Raw genomic sequence first — 18523 nt, forward strand, 5'->3', positions numbered from 1 at the left:
TGCAAAAGAAACAATTTTTATAAAACATTAAGCTTAAGATTAATAGGGGTGCCCAAACTTTTCATATACCTGTACTACGTGGGCTGTGCAATATAGTACGTGGGCTGTGCAATATAGTACGTGGGCTGTGCAATATACTACGTGGGCTGTGCAATACACTACATGGCTGTGCAATATACTATGTGGCTGTGCAATATACTACGTGGCTGTGCAATATACTACGTGGCTGTGCTATATACTATGTAGGCTGTGTTATATACTACGTGGCTGTGCTGTATACTATGTGGGCTGTGTTAAACACTACGTGTGTTGTGTTATACACTACGTGGGCTGTGTTATACACTACGTGGGCTGTGTTATACACTACGTGGACTGTGTTAAACACTACGTGGGTTGTGTTATACATTATGTGGGCTGTGTTATACACTATGCGGGCTGTGTTATACACTACGAGTGCTGTGCTATATATTACGTGGTCTGCCGCGAACAATCAGCGACAGGTGCAGTCCGGTCGCGAATTGCCGTGGGATTTGAACCACGCTTCGCTAATTGGTTGTGCCCGGCCAGCCGAATCCTGTGTATTCAATGTATTATTCGAAAATCTTCATAAATAAACTACATACATATTCTAGAATACCCGATGCGTTAGAATCGGGCTACCATCTAGTGTATCCATAATAATCAGATGACATACCAGGTTATACACATGGGAAGAAGGAATCAATATCACCATTACACACTGAATGGGAAACCACTGGGTAAATCTGACAGGGAGAAGGACTTGGGGATCCTAGTTAATGATAAACTTACCTGGAGCAGCCAGTGCCAGGCAGCAGCTGCCAAGGCAAACAGGATCATGGGGTGCATTAAAAGAGGTCTGGATACACATGATGAGAGCATTATACTGCCTCTGTACAAATCCCTAGTTAGACCGCACATGGAGTACTGTGTCCAGTTTTGGGCACCGGTGCTCAGGAAGGATATAATGGAACTAGAGAGAGTACAAAGGAGGGCAACAAAATTAATAAAGGGGATGGGAGAACTACAATACCCAGATAGATTAGCGAAATTAGGATTATTTAGTCTAGAAAAAAGACGACTGAGGGGCGATCTAATAACCATGTATAAGTATATAAGGGGACAATACAAATATCTCGCTGAGGATCTGTTTATACCAAGGAAGGTGACGGGCACAAGGGGGCATTCTTTGCGTCTGGAGGAGAGAAGGTTTTTCCACCAACATAGAAGAGGATTCTTTACTGTTAGGGCAGTGAGAATCTGGAATTGCTTGCCTGAGGAGGTGGTGATGGCAAACTCAGTCGAGGGGTTCAAGAGAGGCCTGGATGTCTTCCTGTAGCAGAACAATATTGTATCATACAATTATTAGGTTCTGTAGAAGGACGTAGATCTGGGGATTTATTATGATGGAATATAGGCTGAACTGGATGGACAAATGTCTTTTTTCGGCCTTACTAACTATGTTACTATGTTACTATGTTACGGCTTGCAATTTTTTTCCTGCACTGTCCAATTTTGGAGTTAAGTCAAAACATGCCCCGATTTTTTTTTTCTCATGACGAATACATCATTGAATAATGTTGGTCCAAGTGCAGTCTGATTTTTTTATTGGATTGCACTCATCCTCGTTATATGCCTTATTCTGATACTGACTCTATCTCCTCCTTGATTGAAGAGGAGAAATGTTCAATTATGGTTCCTCACAGACTATGTGCAGCGTGATGTTTATGGACAAAACACAAAATCCTCTAAAGGATCATGCAGATGTCTGTTCATCATGTACAAGTTTATCTGAGTTTTTCACAGCTAGAACACATTTCCATTATAGTTTATGGGGCTATCCACGTGTCTAAGTTTTCTTGCAGATATAGTGGCCTGCAAAATAAGCAAAACAGAGACATGACCGTTTTTTTTAATTTTGAACCACTGATGAATCTTACCTATTGAAGTGAAAGACTCAGACAGGTCATGAAAGTCATCCTAGAGAAATGTGTGAGAAGTCACTATTTGATAGCAAAGGCTTGGAATCTTTCATAGCTTGTTTTTTGCAGATCAGAAAAAAAATGATGGTAAAAGCTGCCACACTGACAAAATACACACCAAACATATTCATTAGACTGATGAAGATCAGTCACTTTTTCACTTAGGAAAATTATCTCCCCTACCAAAAAAACAATAATAAAGCAAATGTCAGAATGAGGCCTCAGTTGTACTTATCATCAAGATTTATATTAAAGGGAATCGGTCACCAGGTTTTTGTTACCTCATCTGAGCAGCATAATGTAGGAAAGTGACTCTGATCCCAACGATGCGTCACTTAGATTACTGAATGCAGGAGTAGTGATAGTGCATAGTTAGATATAGCATGTACCATAGCTCAAAAGCTAACCCCGCAACATGCCTCAGCTTTCTGTGTGCATTGTATATTGACAGTGAGCTGGGAATCAGTGCTGGTGGCGTGGCTGGACCAGGAGTCACATGAGCTGTAGTCCTGTAGTTTTAATCTCCTGCTGATAAATCACTCAGTGTGTTGAAACAACCTAATAAGTGACAAATCTCTGAAATCAGTGTTTTTCCGCCCTACCTCATGCTGCTCTCAGATTAAATTGCAAGCACCTGCTGATAGATTCCCTTTAAATAGGTCCAAAGTAGCTTTCTAAGTTTTTGTTCTGTTCTGTACCAGCACCATGCTTTCTGTGTATACTGAGACCATGACAGCTACGAGGGATGCGATGAATCATGGGACAACTTATTGACTATAATTGGGTCCCTCATGTATGGCTTTGGGTTCCTATAAAGTGTAGAATAAAATTAAGCGACAGAGACTATGTTGTTCTTGCTGTAAACTGATGTAAATCCTGATGATTAAGTAAGATAATGGCAGAAGGCTATTCTAACTGTGTAAAACCTCTTGGAAACAAGTAATGACTTGACTAGCAGACTTGACTAATATTTAACTAGCAGTTCACATCTAAAGCAACAGAAAGAAAAAGTTACTAGTTCTGCTCTTCTAGCAACACACATGTTCACTCTCAATGATAAGAGCCGAGCTCAATTACAGACTGCGTTCTTCAATCCTGCTCTTACGTATTATGACTATCGGACAATAAATGTCATAAAAAGTCATCTATCACTTTTTCATTCATCTTTGCTCTCTGTCATCCATGCTTGTAGAACAATGTTAGAATCTGTTCTAAGATTATAATTAAAGCCACTCATCATGTCTCACTTCAACCGCTGCAAAATGTTCCTATTTGCCTTCCTAATAAGCCATATGTTCCCACTCGAGTCTATTCAAAACATTGCATCAATGCTCATCCATCTAAGGCACCACAAGATGCCTGTCATCCCCCATAGAAATGAGCTCAAAGTTGTCCTGATATCTTCTAGGTTACAACTCAAATCAACTTACTTGTTTCCTAACTTAAAAAAATATTGAATTGCAATGTATATCCTTAGTAATATCCTTAGTAATATCCTTATTACTGCTTACTACTAAGCATATCCTTATTAATTCTTATCCTTCTCCAAGTATGCTTGTTTTTTTCTGGTGTTTTTTAAATCCCATATTAACATATTAAGTATAAAATGTCATTTTGGTTTTAACTTTGTATTTATAGGGTTTACCAGGCAGTCCAGGAGCAAAAGGAGTAGCTGGAGAGAAGGTAACAATGTCTCTATAACTAGTCTTGATGTTTTTTTAAATGCCATTTTAAAGGTTTTTTTCACCTTACATTTTGTATGTTACAACTGTTATTTTTGGCAATGTGTACTACACATTTAATTTGTCTGTTTTTGATAGTTTATTAGCTAGAAATGATTTGGGCATTATAAAGATGTTTAATCATTTGGGTTAATGACTCTGAATAATTTTTCTCAATGGCTACATTATACGTGTCTGCAGGCAGAGTTAAAAAATATAATGTATTCATCCAGTCTGAGTAATGTTATTTTTTAACATGTGAAGCTGATTGGCTTTTCCAGCAAAAATGTATTTTTTATAGAGAGAAGCAATATGAGGTGATTACGCGTGTCTGTAAATTGCAATTTGATTTTTGATTTCGGCAAACAACTCTTAGTCTTGATCAGATTCTCAGCCAGGTAGTAACTTCATTTCCCCACAGACACTATGTAGTCAAAGTTGAATGACAAACTGTAGGAGTAGTAACTAAAGAGTATCCTTGAGAATTGTATCCATGATATATTTGTAGGTGAGACTCGTGCTTTATTTAAGAGAATGGTATAGGTCAGTTCTAGGGCTCATACACATAACCAACCTGATTACATGTGGAGGCTGTATGGAGGCACATGGTGTCCCTACAACATGCTACAGAGTCATAGGCACTGTAATGCTGACATATTGAGTTCTGTATGGCATAGTTTTATATATACACACATGGTCAAATTCCTTAGGGGGAATTTATTAAAGAAGTTGTCCATAACTTTTTTTTTTAACTATGAGCCTATAAACTAACATTTGTTAACGGAGGCAACTACATGCCTGTTCTACCAGTTGCGGACTCAGCAGTCAACTGCCGCTCCTGCCAAAAACGTAGCTGCTTCACATCAACAGAGCAGCTCTTCCTCTTCCACTCTGCTCTAATGGCGGGGTGTGACTGCCGAAGTCATGATGATCGATAGCTGGCTTTCTGAGGTTAGGCAGCAGGAAGCCAGCTGTCAATGAGCATGACATCGGCAGTCATCCCCCATCATCAGAGCAGTGGAAGAAAAACCGCTGCTGTGTCGATGTGATGTCAGCGAGCGGAAGCCACAGAATTGCCGGCAGGAGTGGCTCAGTGATTGTTCTGTCCCAGCAGAGATGGGCTCTTAGCATAATAGGCAGGTGTTAGCAACTACCTACCGAAGAAAAAAAATGAAACAGTCCTGGATAAACCCTTTAAACTTGCATTTTTATGCAAAGCTGTTTATTGTATAATACGTATGCATCTTGATAAACTAGGTGCATATCTTGCTCTGCATGCGCAAGAAATTCAAATCTATGCCAGCCATGACCTGTTGTAGACTTGAACTATAATTTGCACAAATGTTTGCCATAAATGATATTAAATCTGTCAGGCTGCAATGTACTTTACCCCCAGTTACTAGATTCTGTTTATTTTGCGGGGATTTTCCACAAATCTTCTATTTTATGTATGTCTGTCCCAAATGTGCTATCTTGCCTGGAATGTTCTTAAGGGTATAGTTTATTTTTCTAAATGTATGCTCACATAGTATTGATGCTTCAGATTCCTAACTCTCTTATTTTTCTCTTATTTTTTAGGGAAACTCTGGTTCTCCGGGTGTAGCTGGATTAATGGGGAAATCTGGTAAACCTGTAAGATTTAATTTAGTTTTCTGTAATGTTTTTTTATTTGTCAGTCACCTCATACCAGCACAAGAAAATAAGATCCTCAGTTATTAATATCTATAAGAAATTAATCCCCCAAAATGCATGTGCTCAAGCATTTTTAAAGTGGGACTCATTTTTGAACATACAAAGCTGATGACCATCTGTTTATATCTATATAGGGTGATCAAGGACCTCAAGGAGAAGTCGGCCCAAGAGGACCTGTTGGACCTTCAGTAAGTAAACAATCTTAGAGATCATTCAGTTATTTTACACAACATTGACTTTTAGGTAGATGTTCCCCAAAGGTCAGCCTGTAGACTATTGTTAACACTTCTTCCAAAAATTTCAATAAAAAATCTTATAATTTGCACTGAGAATTAAAGAAGCAGATTTGAGAGAATCCAAAGTTATTTTGTGTTTAGTACCAGGAGTTATAGGATATCAAATATGGAAAGTGTCCAAGATTCTAGAGGACTACTGACCAAGAACCTATAGTAGAGCACTAATCTTTCTTTTTGTGTTTAAATGTCAAATTTCTGTTAGAGTTAATCTATATATATAATTGTCTAAGGGTCTGTTTGTCTGTAACCGAAATCCCGCGTCGCTGATTGGTCTCTCCCAGCCGGCCTTGGCCAATCAGCGTTCATAAATAAACTACATACAGTACATATACTAGAATGAGAATAACATGAAGGACAGTCTGTGAGGGAGAGAATAACATGGAGGACAGTCTGTGAGGGAGAGAATAACGTGGAGGACCGTCTGTGAGGGAGAGAATAACGTGGAGGACAGTCTGTGAGGGAGAGAATAACATGGAGGACAGTCTGTGAGGGAGAGAATAACATGGAGGACAGTCTGTGAGGGAGAGAATAACGTGGAGGACAGTCTGTGAGGGAGAGAATAACGTGGAGGACAGTCTGTGAGGGAGAGAATAACATGGAGGACAGTTTTAAATCATAATGACAACCCAAAACATCCAAATGACCCTGATCAAAACTTTACATACCCTATTTCTTAATACCGTGTATTGCCCCCTCTAACATCAATGACAGCTTGAAGTCTTTTGTGGTAGTGGTGGATGAGGTTCTTTATTTTCTCAGATGGTAAAGCTGCCCACTCTTCGGGGCAAAAAGCCTCCAGTTCCTGTAAATTCCTGGGCTGTCTAGAATGAACTGTGCGCTTGAGATCTTCCCAGAGTGGCTCAATGATATTGAGGTCAGGAGACTGAGATGGCCATTCCAGAACCTTCACTTTGTTCTACTGTAGCCAATGACAGGTTGACTTGGCCTTGGATCGTTGTCATGTTGGAACGTCCATGTACGTCCCATGCCCAGCTTCCGAGCTGATGAGTGCAAATTTGCCTCGAGTATTTGCTGATAACGTGCTGGATTCATCTTTCCTTCAACTTTGAGCCAGTTTCCTGTACCTTTGTAGCGCACACATCCCTAAAACATTAGCGATCCACCTCTGTGCTTTACAGTAGGAATGGTGTTCCTTTCACCATAGGCCTTGTTGACTTCCCGCCAAATGCAACGTTTATGATTGTGGCTAAAAAGTTCAATTTTGATCTCATCACTCCAAATTACCTCTCTCCAGAAGTTTAGAGTCTTGTCTCTGAGCTGTTTTGTGTATTGTAAGCAAGATACTTTGTGGCATTTGCGCAGTAATGGCTTTCTTCTGGCAACTCGACCATGCAGCCCATTTTTCTTTAAGTGCCTCCTTATTGTGCATCTTGAAACAGCCACACAGCTAGTTTTCAGAGAGTCCAGTATTTCAGATGATGTTATTTGTGGGTTTTTCTTTGCATACCGAACAATTTTCCTGGAAGTTGTGGACGACATTTTTGTTGATCTACCTGACCGTGGTTTTGTTTTTACAGAGCCCCTGATTTTCCATTTGTTAATAACGGTATGAACGCTGCTGACTGGCATTATCAATTCCTTGGATATCTTTTTGTATCCCTTTCCTGTTTTATACAGTTCAACTACCTTTTCCCTTAGATCTGTTGACAATTCTTTTGCTCTCCCATGACTCACAATCCAGAAATGTCAGTGGCTGGATGAAAGATGCAAGAGTCTGTCTGGATCCCAGAAACTCATTAAGCTTTTATGCACACACACTAATTACAAGCAAATAGGTCACAGGTGAGGATGTTACCTTTAGTAGCCATTCAAACCCATTTGTGTCAACTTCTGTGCATGTTATCAGGCCAAAATCACCAGGGTATGTGAACTTTTGATCAGGGTCACTTGGATGTTTTGGGTTGTCATTATGATTTAAAAAGAGAAAACAAAATAGTTTGACAATAAATAGCTTCACCCAACCACTAACCATGAGTGGAGAAAAGTTTTGGTGTTATCATTCATATTCTCTGAAAAAAGGCAGAGAATGCAATAATTTTGCCAGGTTATGTAATCTTTTAAGCATAACTGTTTGCATAAAGTCAAGACCTGTCTGAACTCCTGTGTAAAGGAAAGTAAAAATGTATTGTAAATTGTGTGCATATCGTAGTAGCTACCATTATAACTAGGGTTGAGCGAAACAGATCGGCACTTTTCAAAAGTCGCCAACTTTTAGCAAAGTCGGGTTTCGTGAAACCCGACCCGATCCCACTCTTGGATCGGGTCGGCGGTCGGCGATCTCTACTTAAAAGTCGGGTTTCGTTATATATATATATATATATATATATATATATATATATATATATATATATATATATATATATATATGTATATATATATATGTATACAGTGGGGCAAAAAAGTATTTAGTCAGTCAGCAATAGTGCAAGTTCCACCACTTAAAAAGATGAGAGGCGTCTGTAATTTACATCATAGGTGGACCTCAACTATGGGAGACAAACTGAGAAAAAAAAATCCAGAAAATCACATTGTCTGTTTTTTTAACATTTTATTTGCATATTATGGTGGAAAATAAGTATTTGGTCAGAAACAAACAATCAAGATTTCTGGCTCTCACAGACCTGTAACTTCTTCTTTAAGAGTCTCCTCTTTCCTCCACTCATTACCTGTAGTAATGGCACCTGTTTAAACTTGTTATCAGTATAAAAAGACACCTGTGCACACCCTCAAACAGTCTGACTCCAAACTCCACTATGGTGAAGACCAAAGAGCTGTCAAATGACACCAGAAACAAAATTGTAGCCCTGCACCAGGCTGGGAAGACTGAATCTGCAATAGCCAACCAGCTTGGAGTGAAGAAATCAACAGTGGGAGCAATAATTAGAAAATGGAAGACATACAAGACCACTGATAATCTCCCTCGATCTGGGGCTCCACGCAAAATCCCACCCCGTGGGGTCAGAATGATCACAAGAACGGTGAGCAAAAATTCCAGAACCACGCGGGGGGACCTAGTGAATGAACTGCAGAGAGCTGGGACCAATGTAACAAGGCCTACCATAAGTAACACACTATGCCACCATGGACTCAGATCCTGCAGTGCCAGACGTGTCCCACTGTTTAAGCCAGTACATGTCCGGGCCCGTCTGAAGTTTGCTAGAGAGCATTTGGATGATCCAGAGGAGTTTTGGGAGAATGTCCTATGGTCTGATGAAACCAAACTGGAACTGTTTGGTAGAAACACAACTTGTCGTGTTTGGAGGAAAAAGAATACTGAGTTGCATCCATCAAACACCATACCTACTGTAAAGCATAGTGGTGGAAACATCATGCTTTGGGGCTGTTTCTCTGCAAAGGGGCCAGGACGACTGATTCGGGTACATGAAAGAATGAATGGGGCCATGTATCGTGAGATATTGAGTGCAAACCTCCTTCCATCAGCAAGGGCATTGAAGATGAAACGTGGCTGGGTCTTTCAACATGACAATGATCCAAAGCACACCGCCAGGGCAACGAAGGAGTGGCTTCGTAAGAAGCATTTCAAGGTCCTGGAGTGGCCTAGCCAGTCTCCAGATCTCAACCCTATTGAAAACCTTTGGAGGGAGTTGAAAGTCCGTGTTGCCAAGCGAAAAGCCAAAAACATCACTGCTCTAGAGGAGATCTGCATGGAGGAATGGGCCAACATACCAACAACAGTGTGTGGCAACCTTGTGAAGACTTACAGAAAACGTTTGACCTCTGTCATTGCCAACAAAGGATATATTACAAAGTATTGAGATGAAATTTTGTTTCTGACCAAATACTTATTTTCCACCATAATATGCAAATAAAATGTTAAAAAAACAGACAATGTGATTTTCTGGATTTTTTTTTCTCAGTTTGTCTCCCATAGTTGAGGTCTACCTATGATGTAAATTACAGACGCCTCTCATGTTTTTAAGTGGTGGAACTTGCACTATTGCTGACTGACTAAATACTTTTTTGCCCCACTGTATATATATATATATATATATATATATATATATATATATATATATATATGTCATTCAGACACACACATATATATATATATATATATATATATATATATATATATGTACATTTATATTAACTTCAGCGCGATATAGCAGAAAAGCCGGTAATTCAATTACCGGCTTTTCATTTCTCCTGCCAAAACCCGACATGATTTGAGACATGGTTTACATACAGTAAACCATCTCATATCCCCCTTTTTTTGCATATTCCACACTACTAATGTTAGTAGTGTGTATGTGCAAAATTTCAGCGCTCTAGCTCTTAAATTTAAGGGTTAAATCGTGGAAAAAATTGGCGTGGGCTCCCGCGCAATTTTCTCCGCCAGAGTAGTAAAGCCAGTGACTGAGGGCAGATATTAATAGCCTGGAGAGGGTCCACGGTTATTGGCCACCCCCTGGCTAAAAACACCTGCCCCCAGCCGCCCCAGAAAAGGCGCATCTGGAAGATGCGCCTATTCTGGCACTTGGCCACTCTCTTCCCATTCCCGTGTAGCGGTGGGATATGGGGTAATGAAGGGTTAATGCCACCTTGCTATTGTAAGGTGACATTAAGCCAGATTAATAATGGAGAGGCGTCAATTATGACACCTATCCATTATTAATCCAGTTGTATGAAAGTGTTAAAAAAAACACACACAATATTAAAAAGTATTTTAATGAAATAAACACACCGTTTGTTGTAATATTTTATTGTACACTCAATCCACTCGCTGAAGACCCTCGCTCTGTAACAAATAAAAAATAATAAACCAACAATATACATACCTTCCGTAGATCTGTAACATCCCACGTTGTAAATCCATCTGAAGGGGTTAAAATATTTTACAGCCAGGAGCTCTGCTAATGCAGCGCTGCTCGTGGCTGTAAACCCCAGCGAATGAAGGTAATGTAGGTCAATGACCTGTAGTTACCTTCATTCGCGGTGATGCGCCCTATGTAATAGTGGCACTGAGCGAACTGTGGTCACGTGATAGGTGTCACAGCCAAAATCGCCATGTTGATGTAGCCCTAAAGGGAACCTGTCAGCATGTTTTTACATAATGCTGAAAATGCACTACACATATGACAATGCCATTGGGCCGCATTTTCCATGTGTACTGTAACATCCCCATCCAGCCCGCTGTGCATATGGCTTCTTTGCTAGATTTTTAATGTCTTACACATTAGATATCCCTGGAAAAGTTTAATTTTTGTGGAGGATGTACATTTATACAGCCATATCATTATTTTTATGTGTAAAAATGTACTGACTGACAGGTTCCCTTTAAGAGAAAGAGGGAAATAAGATACTTTTGATGGCAGATTATCTCCTTTGGGAACTAAGGATGGGACAGTTTTGATAATTCTTTCCCTCTATTACAGCCAGCACAATTTTCAGTTTTCAGTTCTGTCTCACAAGTACAATATCATTTACAGTAACTAACATAATACAAGATAAGTAAACTATGTTATTTACAGATTCTCAACATTGTAACTGCAGAGTGTTGGAAATGTGTTTGCGTTCTGATAGGTTAGTGCCCTGATATGAACAGGACAGCCATGTATAAAGTAGATGGCACCATTGCATATTTTTTAATTTAAATGGAAATCTTAAAGGGAATCTCTCAGCAGTTTTTTGCTATGTAATCTGAGGACAGCATGCTGTACGGGTTAAAACACACATTTCAGAAATGTGCCACTTATTAGGGTGTGTGCTGTTGTTTCCTTGCAATTAAGCTTTTATCACTAGGACATTATCACTACTGGGACTAGAGCTCAAGCTCCCGCTAGACCGACCACGCCCCCTCCTCTGATAATCAGCTTACTGTCTATAGATTATGTACACAAAAAGCTGTGGCGTGGGCGGGGCTACCTTTCTGAGCTCTGCTACATGTTACATTTAAGAACTCTGATTGTATCACAACTGCTGCACCCTGTACACTAAGAGATACATTCTGAACTGTAGGCAGCATAGCATAGAGAAGGAGAAGTTGAATGAGTTAAACATTTGTTGGAAAAGATTCAGTATAACTTGCATTTTATTCATTGAAATCCCTCGAATTTGGATATAAGTCCAGTGGGCGGTCCTACTGAGTGATTGACAGCTATCTCTGCATGCATATTCATACAGGGAAGACTGTCAATCACTGAATAGGACCGCCCACTGGACTCATACACAAACACCACTGACTGACTTGAGCGGTGCTATGGCAAAGAAATGCGAGGGGGTTTTTGTGACTTTTCTTGAATTGATAGACCCTTACTGACTATTATGTAATGCACGTTATTGTGTTTCACCTGTGATGTATGAGAGTATTACATTGGCATTATAGCTTATGTATGTTATCTATCTGTTTTGTTCTTTTAATTAAGGGTGACAGGGGCGAGTCAGGTCCTGTAGGCCCACCTGGACCACCAGGAAAACTAGTAAGTAAAACCATATTTAAGCTGAGATTTTTTGATAATATATCTCGTGTTGAAGCACTACGAGACATCTTTAAAAAATCTGAATATCCTAAAAAAATGCCACAAATACAAGCCGGTTGGAATAATTACAAAGAGCAATGAGCTTTCTTTAGGGAAAGAAAATATTGCGATTTTCAGAGCAGCAAAATGAAAAGATGTTCTCTGTCTGGAAGTAATGAGCATGGCGATGAATGCCCCCTTTCTTTGCAGGCTGGCCGGTATTTACATAGCATCGGCACAGAGGGTCCTCTCTGAAAGAAAACACTGTTCATAGGGAATGTAAACCTTGGGGATCGTAGCGCACAGGGGAAGCCAAGAATAAACAGTCATCACTGTCATTTCCTTTTTGCCTATTTAAAATAATACAATTTGCATTTGAAGAACAACACAGTATCGGCTTTATGTGCTAGAATATTAATGTCAGTGTTTTTTTTAAAGGGTCCGCGAGGTGATCCTGGCTTTTTAGGTCTACCTGGCCCCTCTGGTCTTCCAGGAGTTAAAGGTGACAGGGTAAGTTCTGTGTCGTGTGCATGTCACTATGGGCTTATACACTGTACAGCTAAATCATTCTACTAATATTACACCAGAGAAAATAAACTAATATTTAAAATATATGAATACGGTATTAGTTGCATAAATCTATGCACTGGATTGTGATAAAGTTGGGATGTGTCCGTAACATCTTATAATCCAAAATTAATATATCCTGTGCACACTGTATGTAAGCGATCGCTGCAGAGTAACGGCATATGAGAGTTTACACTGCAGCATGTGGCCAATGCAAAATAACATCTCCGAACAAAAGGATATCTTCCTGCTGGCAAGCTAGCAAGCAACAACTAGGGCATGTAATTAACAGAATGAGAAGGAGCACTTCTTGGCCAGAAATGTATAATTGAGGTAGAACTGGAACATTTGGAAATTATGCAGAGATAATGATAACGGTGAACATAACCATTGAAATTCTTCCAATTATGTGTCTACGTACATCAAGGCAGTAGAGCTTAAGTATTAGGCAAAAGCTAATGTTGAGCCTTTAGCTTGATATGCCATTTTGCATGATGAAAATGTTGATATATGAACTTAATATTTTCATAGAGAACAATTTGGCACCTTACTTACCAAGAACGGGGGTTTAACTAAGTTGTAAATATAATTTTCAATTTTGTTTTTCTTCATCACTACCCTCCAAGCCCATGTAGGTATCAATTATTGTATTCCGTTTATAAGAAAAAAAAAACTTAGCTACAGATAAAATTATTTTTAAGTATGTAACGGGTACTTGTCATAAATCATCTATTTAATATCACGATAAATATGCACAATCATAAATACAGATGCTACCTTTTTTTTTCTACTGCGTTTGGCAAACATGGCTGGGTCCTATATGGTAAGAGTGGGCCTATTCATATGTTCTGTACCTACTTCTTTGTTAGTGCTGAGACCCCCATCAATCTTAAGAATCGGGCAGGTCAGAACAGTCAGAACTGGGTCCTGCTCTGCCCCTGTCTATTTTGAGGTCTTCTAGCACATATGCAAGGTGAATTGCAAGAGTTATTGACCATCCTGATTGGGTATAGCTTGTCGTAGTGGGATGGCTTTAATGCTTTTTTGAGGGTATTAGCTTATTGTTTTTAAGGTTCTATCTTTGGCAAACTGTACCCTATTAATCAAGAGTGGATCCACTTAGATGTACTGTACCTACTCCTTTGTTTCTGCTGGGATCACCATTGAGTTCAAGAACTGGGGCTCTAAGGTTCCTGGCTGAATGGAGCGGAGGTCGATCATGCGCACTGCCTCTCCATTTATTCTAAGGGGAATACCAAGAATAAGCTGAGTACAAGGCCCGGCAATCTCTGTTTTTTCCACTAAGAGTGAATGTAGTGCGGAGGATCGACACATCTGCTCCATTCAGCCAAGACTCATCACAGCCCCAATTTTCAGTATCCATGGCGGTCAGACTCTCAACGATCGGAAAGTTATCCTGTATTCCATGAATAAGGGGATAGCTGTCCAGCTTGAGAATGCATCTTTAAGTGAATTATTAGCATTGTTTTCATCTTCTTGTTGATAAACAAGGGTTTTTAAGTACAAAGTCTACAATTTTGTTAGCTATACCCTCCAGCTGCTCTTGTGGCTCAAAGTTTCAATTGCCCACAATACATCTTGATATGTTGCACCATTGTTTGACCTAATGAGTTAGGTGAAGAGGAATAAAATACACTTACTAATGTGCAACAATTTTCAGTATGTCCTCACTTTATTACATGTTCCCTGGTCCCTACCAGCAGAGATGTGATTTGCAGTCTTTATATATACATTATTTAAGATTTACAGGAAATGTGGAATACATGTATATAATCAGGGCCTGTTTGATACTGAGATATTGCAGACATACACTAACCAGCTATTGCCATTGGAAGTGCACAATGAAGATAACCAAAACATCATATCGCCTTCGTACAGTGTCTAGTGGATGTTCTTTGGTACTCCAGCTCAGCTTCTATTGAAATGAATGGGAGCTGAACTGCAGTACACTGCGTACTCTTGGCGGCCATAGCAGCAAGTATAAGCTGATTAGTGGGGGTACCTGGTGTTCGACCCCCATTCATCTGATATTTGTAACATATCATTAGGATAAATCATTAATATCTCAATCCCAGACAACCATATTAATTACGTTGGGCTGAAAGCTACTCATTTTAATGACAGCTAGAAATATTAAAGTTGGTTATATTAGCGTACAATAAATCATAATTACATGAAAGTACAAATGGGCAGTTATTTCCTACACAGATAATACACGAGGACTAAAATACCTTTAGAATAGTCATTTAAAAGACGTCAAATATAAAATTCTTCTTTGACTTAAATCATTTTTACATTACCGGCTGATTTGATTTAGCAATTACAACAATAACAACTCAGTGGGTATTTTTTTTTTTAGAATATTTAATATATCGTAAGGCTGTGAATTAGGGGCATCCCCTGCTAAGAATCAAATTGAAATCAAAATCAAAAAGCCATAAAAAGTATTAAGCTGATTCATTTTTCTTATCAAAGAACCTGCCACTGGCATGTTTGTTTTACAAGAGTCAGAATTTTTATTTTTTACAAAGGTCACACTGATATGTTTGCAAAACTAGATTTATAAACTTTATTTGATAAAAATGCTGTATGGAAATTACACTATTACTAAACTCCCCAACATGTATCCTCTTTCTGTTCTGTTGGGGTCATGTTGGTCTTGGGTACAATGACAACAATAAAGAAGAGAATTTCATCCTTGGGGTATAATCATTTCCATAAGCACGCCTCCATAAGAAGGTCCTATTTTTGGCAACAGGTCTTTGTGAGTACTATTTGGAACAATTAGGGTCACCAATACTAAGAACCAGTGCTCGAGTCAAGAGCACCACTCCAGCATTTTTTTGTTATTGCAGAGCTGGAGTCGGGCTACTAATCTAAGTTTCTTGCACTTAGTCCCATACTTACCAGCCTCTGTCTTTATCTTTTAATTGTGCCACTCTAGTTGGTCTCCAGCAGTTTGTGTACTGCTGGAGTACTCCAGTGTTTGATGGGTGATTCAACAGTCACAAGCAATGTAGGTCTATGAGAGCCAGAACGGGGTCAGAATGAGATTCTCGTAGACTTACATTGAAAACATTTTACCGTTATCTCTGACTTACGGTCACTCAGAAGTTGTGGTCACAAGATGGCGGTGCAGAAACGGACCAGCACCAGGATGAGCAGAAGACGCCAACTCTTAAGTATAAGACTAATGGCAGGGACCCTACATTATTAGTACCGGTATTGCATTCAGATCGTTACAGACGGTTGTCATGAAGGAGTGGCCACGGTGACCCTAGTTAACAATAAAATGTTTCCTGTATCTAGATAATTGGTCTTGGCACATGGTTTCATAGATAAATTTTCGAGTTGGCAGTTTGCCATTATTTGCCATTTCCCTGGTATACAGCTCATGTCTCACTCAGAAATCACACACTAACAAAACCATCAACTTGTTGTCTGTTAGCAGTGGGGCATTTTACAATATCTTACAATGAGAACTGTGGAAAAGTCAGTATGAGTATGACATTGTTTAAGGGATCTGGCAACTCATATGGACAGTACTTAATAGGTCCCATGGAAAACTAGTGTTAATTTGTCCACCACTTTCCAGAAATCTAACCTTTGCTGCAATGGTTGTTGTGTTCAATGAGTATCTGCTGCCTGATGGAGTGAGTTGAAAGTGGAATGGATAATAAGTGAAATCAGAACCAGATCGATGGAATAAATGAGAGAATCAGCATGCAGAGACAACATCAGGATGATAGGCACAATACGACTAGTCTAGGCTGTGAACCATAATTTGCACATACAGATATGTCTTTCCTTAATTTCCTCTTGGCTGCACATATCCTGACATGGATGGCATGTGAACCACTTTGATTGTGCTACAATGCTACAATCTATAGAATTAGTATAGTGAGAAATTAGATTCCTTAAAATTTGGGATGTGTGGATAATAGATATACTTCTGTAACATGTTAGCCATCAACGTACATCTATTGCTCGTTGATTGAAAATTGGAACGGTTGTATAGATTACATGTGGAAAATGCTTGAAGTACTATAATTTCAGACTCTTATTTAATTTTCTAGTGTAGGAAGTATGTGAGCCATATATTAATTTTAAATTCATCATGTAACAGAATAATTGTTGATTTAAGCATGTATTTGTATGCTACAATGGAATTTTGGCACATTGCTGATATATTGTTGGGTAGGTTAATATCTTCAGCTATTAAATCGAACATGCAGGCAATACAGGAGTCATAGAACCTCCTTTACACAAGAGGGCCCTCTGAAGCAATTATAAACCTCTATGACCATGAAATGACCATGAAATGGAGTTTTAGATGTAGGTATTGTATGTACAGGCTAATTTGGTTAATAGGTTAATTTGCAATATATTTTTAAAGAGGTTGTCCATTACTAGAACAACTTCTCATTCCTCATATTTACCCCCGATGAAATAAAAACATCAATATGCATCTCCCATGATGGTGCCATTCCAGCGGTGTTGGTACTCACGTTCCCGGGGCTCACATGAGGTTGTTAAGTCACGTTAGCCCTGTGCACAATCAGTGCTGGCTTCACCACCCCCTCCTTCAGGCATATAAGTTATCAAGAGGTAGTAAGAAAGCAGCCGCAGCTCCTCTTGATTACTTATACAACTGAAGATAATGATGCAAGACTAATTGGATGCATGGCACATGGGACGTAACAACCTAACGTGAGCCCCGGGAATGCAAGTGTCGACACAGCTGGCATTGCGCCATCAAGGAAGGGGAGTGTAGATGTTTTTATTTTAGCGGGAGTTAACATGGAAAATGAGAAGGGGTTGTCCTAGTAGTGACAACCCCATTAAAGGAGATTTCCACAGTCAGCATTTTACACACAATAAAAAAGGATAAAATCAGAATGTACTCGCCCTTCCCCAGTCCATTGCTGCTTCTCTATCAGTGTTTATGACTGAGGCCGGGGTCACACTAGACCGTAATACGGACGAGTGCAATGCGATAAAAAATCGCATAGCACTCGTCCCAATGTTAATCTATGGGGCAGCTCCCATCATCCGATATTTTCTCGGCCGTATTCAGGATCCGAGTGAAATCGCAGCATGCTGCGATTGTCAGCGTTTCTCGGCCGAGAATCGCCACTGAAAGTCTATGGGGGTGAGAAAAAATAGCACAGCACACGGACCATCAGTGCGACTTGCGAGAAATTCTCAGGCATTGGGCAGGTGACAGGAAAGGCTCAGCCATTATTTGCTCATTTTGCAAGTGTGTGAGAAAATCTCACCATACGGATGTCACACGGATGTCACACGGATGTCACACGGATCATTTGATGCGAGAAAATCGCATCCTCGCACTGCACACGGATCACTGTTTTGGTAACATTTGTGCGATTCTCGTCCGTCAAAAACGGACCGTTTTTTTATACGTTGTGTGTGTCCCCGGCCTGATAGAGAAGCAGCAATGGACTGGGAAAGGGCAAGTACATTCTGATTTTATCCTTTTTATTGTGTGCAAAATGCATTACCGGATGCCATGATTCTGCCTATGTAGACTATGTAGCCCATTGATTGCCTACAGCGCTATGAATATGATGTCGCCGCTGCAGATATAAATAATTACCAGTGTAACAGATAAGGGGCAATGCATGCTGATTTTATTATTTTAGCTGGTCATGACAATGCCTTGCAAAGTGCTGAAGACAGAAAACCCCTTTAATTGCTATTGAGGC

The 18523-nt window shown here is 39.6% G+C and overlaps 1 protein-coding gene across 1 annotated transcript in view; it reads left to right on the plus strand.

Moving 5' to 3' along the window:
* COL9A1 (collagen type IX alpha 1 chain) overlaps positions 1 to 18523 on the plus strand; it is a 214945-nt gene that overhangs the window by 160939 nt on the left and 35483 nt on the right. The window contains exons 26-30 of the mRNA XM_069726644.1: positions 3639 to 3683; positions 5300 to 5353; positions 5548 to 5601; positions 12117 to 12170; positions 12648 to 12719. Of these exons, the coding sequence (XP_069582745.1) occupies positions 3639 to 3683; positions 5300 to 5353; positions 5548 to 5601; positions 12117 to 12170; positions 12648 to 12719 (279 nt within the window). The remainder of the gene's footprint in view (positions 1 to 3638; positions 3684 to 5299; positions 5354 to 5547; positions 5602 to 12116; positions 12171 to 12647; positions 12720 to 18523) is intronic.

Source organism: Ranitomeya imitator, chromosome 5 (assembly GCF_032444005.1).
Source record: "Ranitomeya imitator isolate aRanImi1 chromosome 5, aRanImi1.pri, whole genome shotgun sequence".
NCBI lineage: Eukaryota > Metazoa > Chordata > Amphibia > Anura > Dendrobatidae > Ranitomeya > Ranitomeya imitator.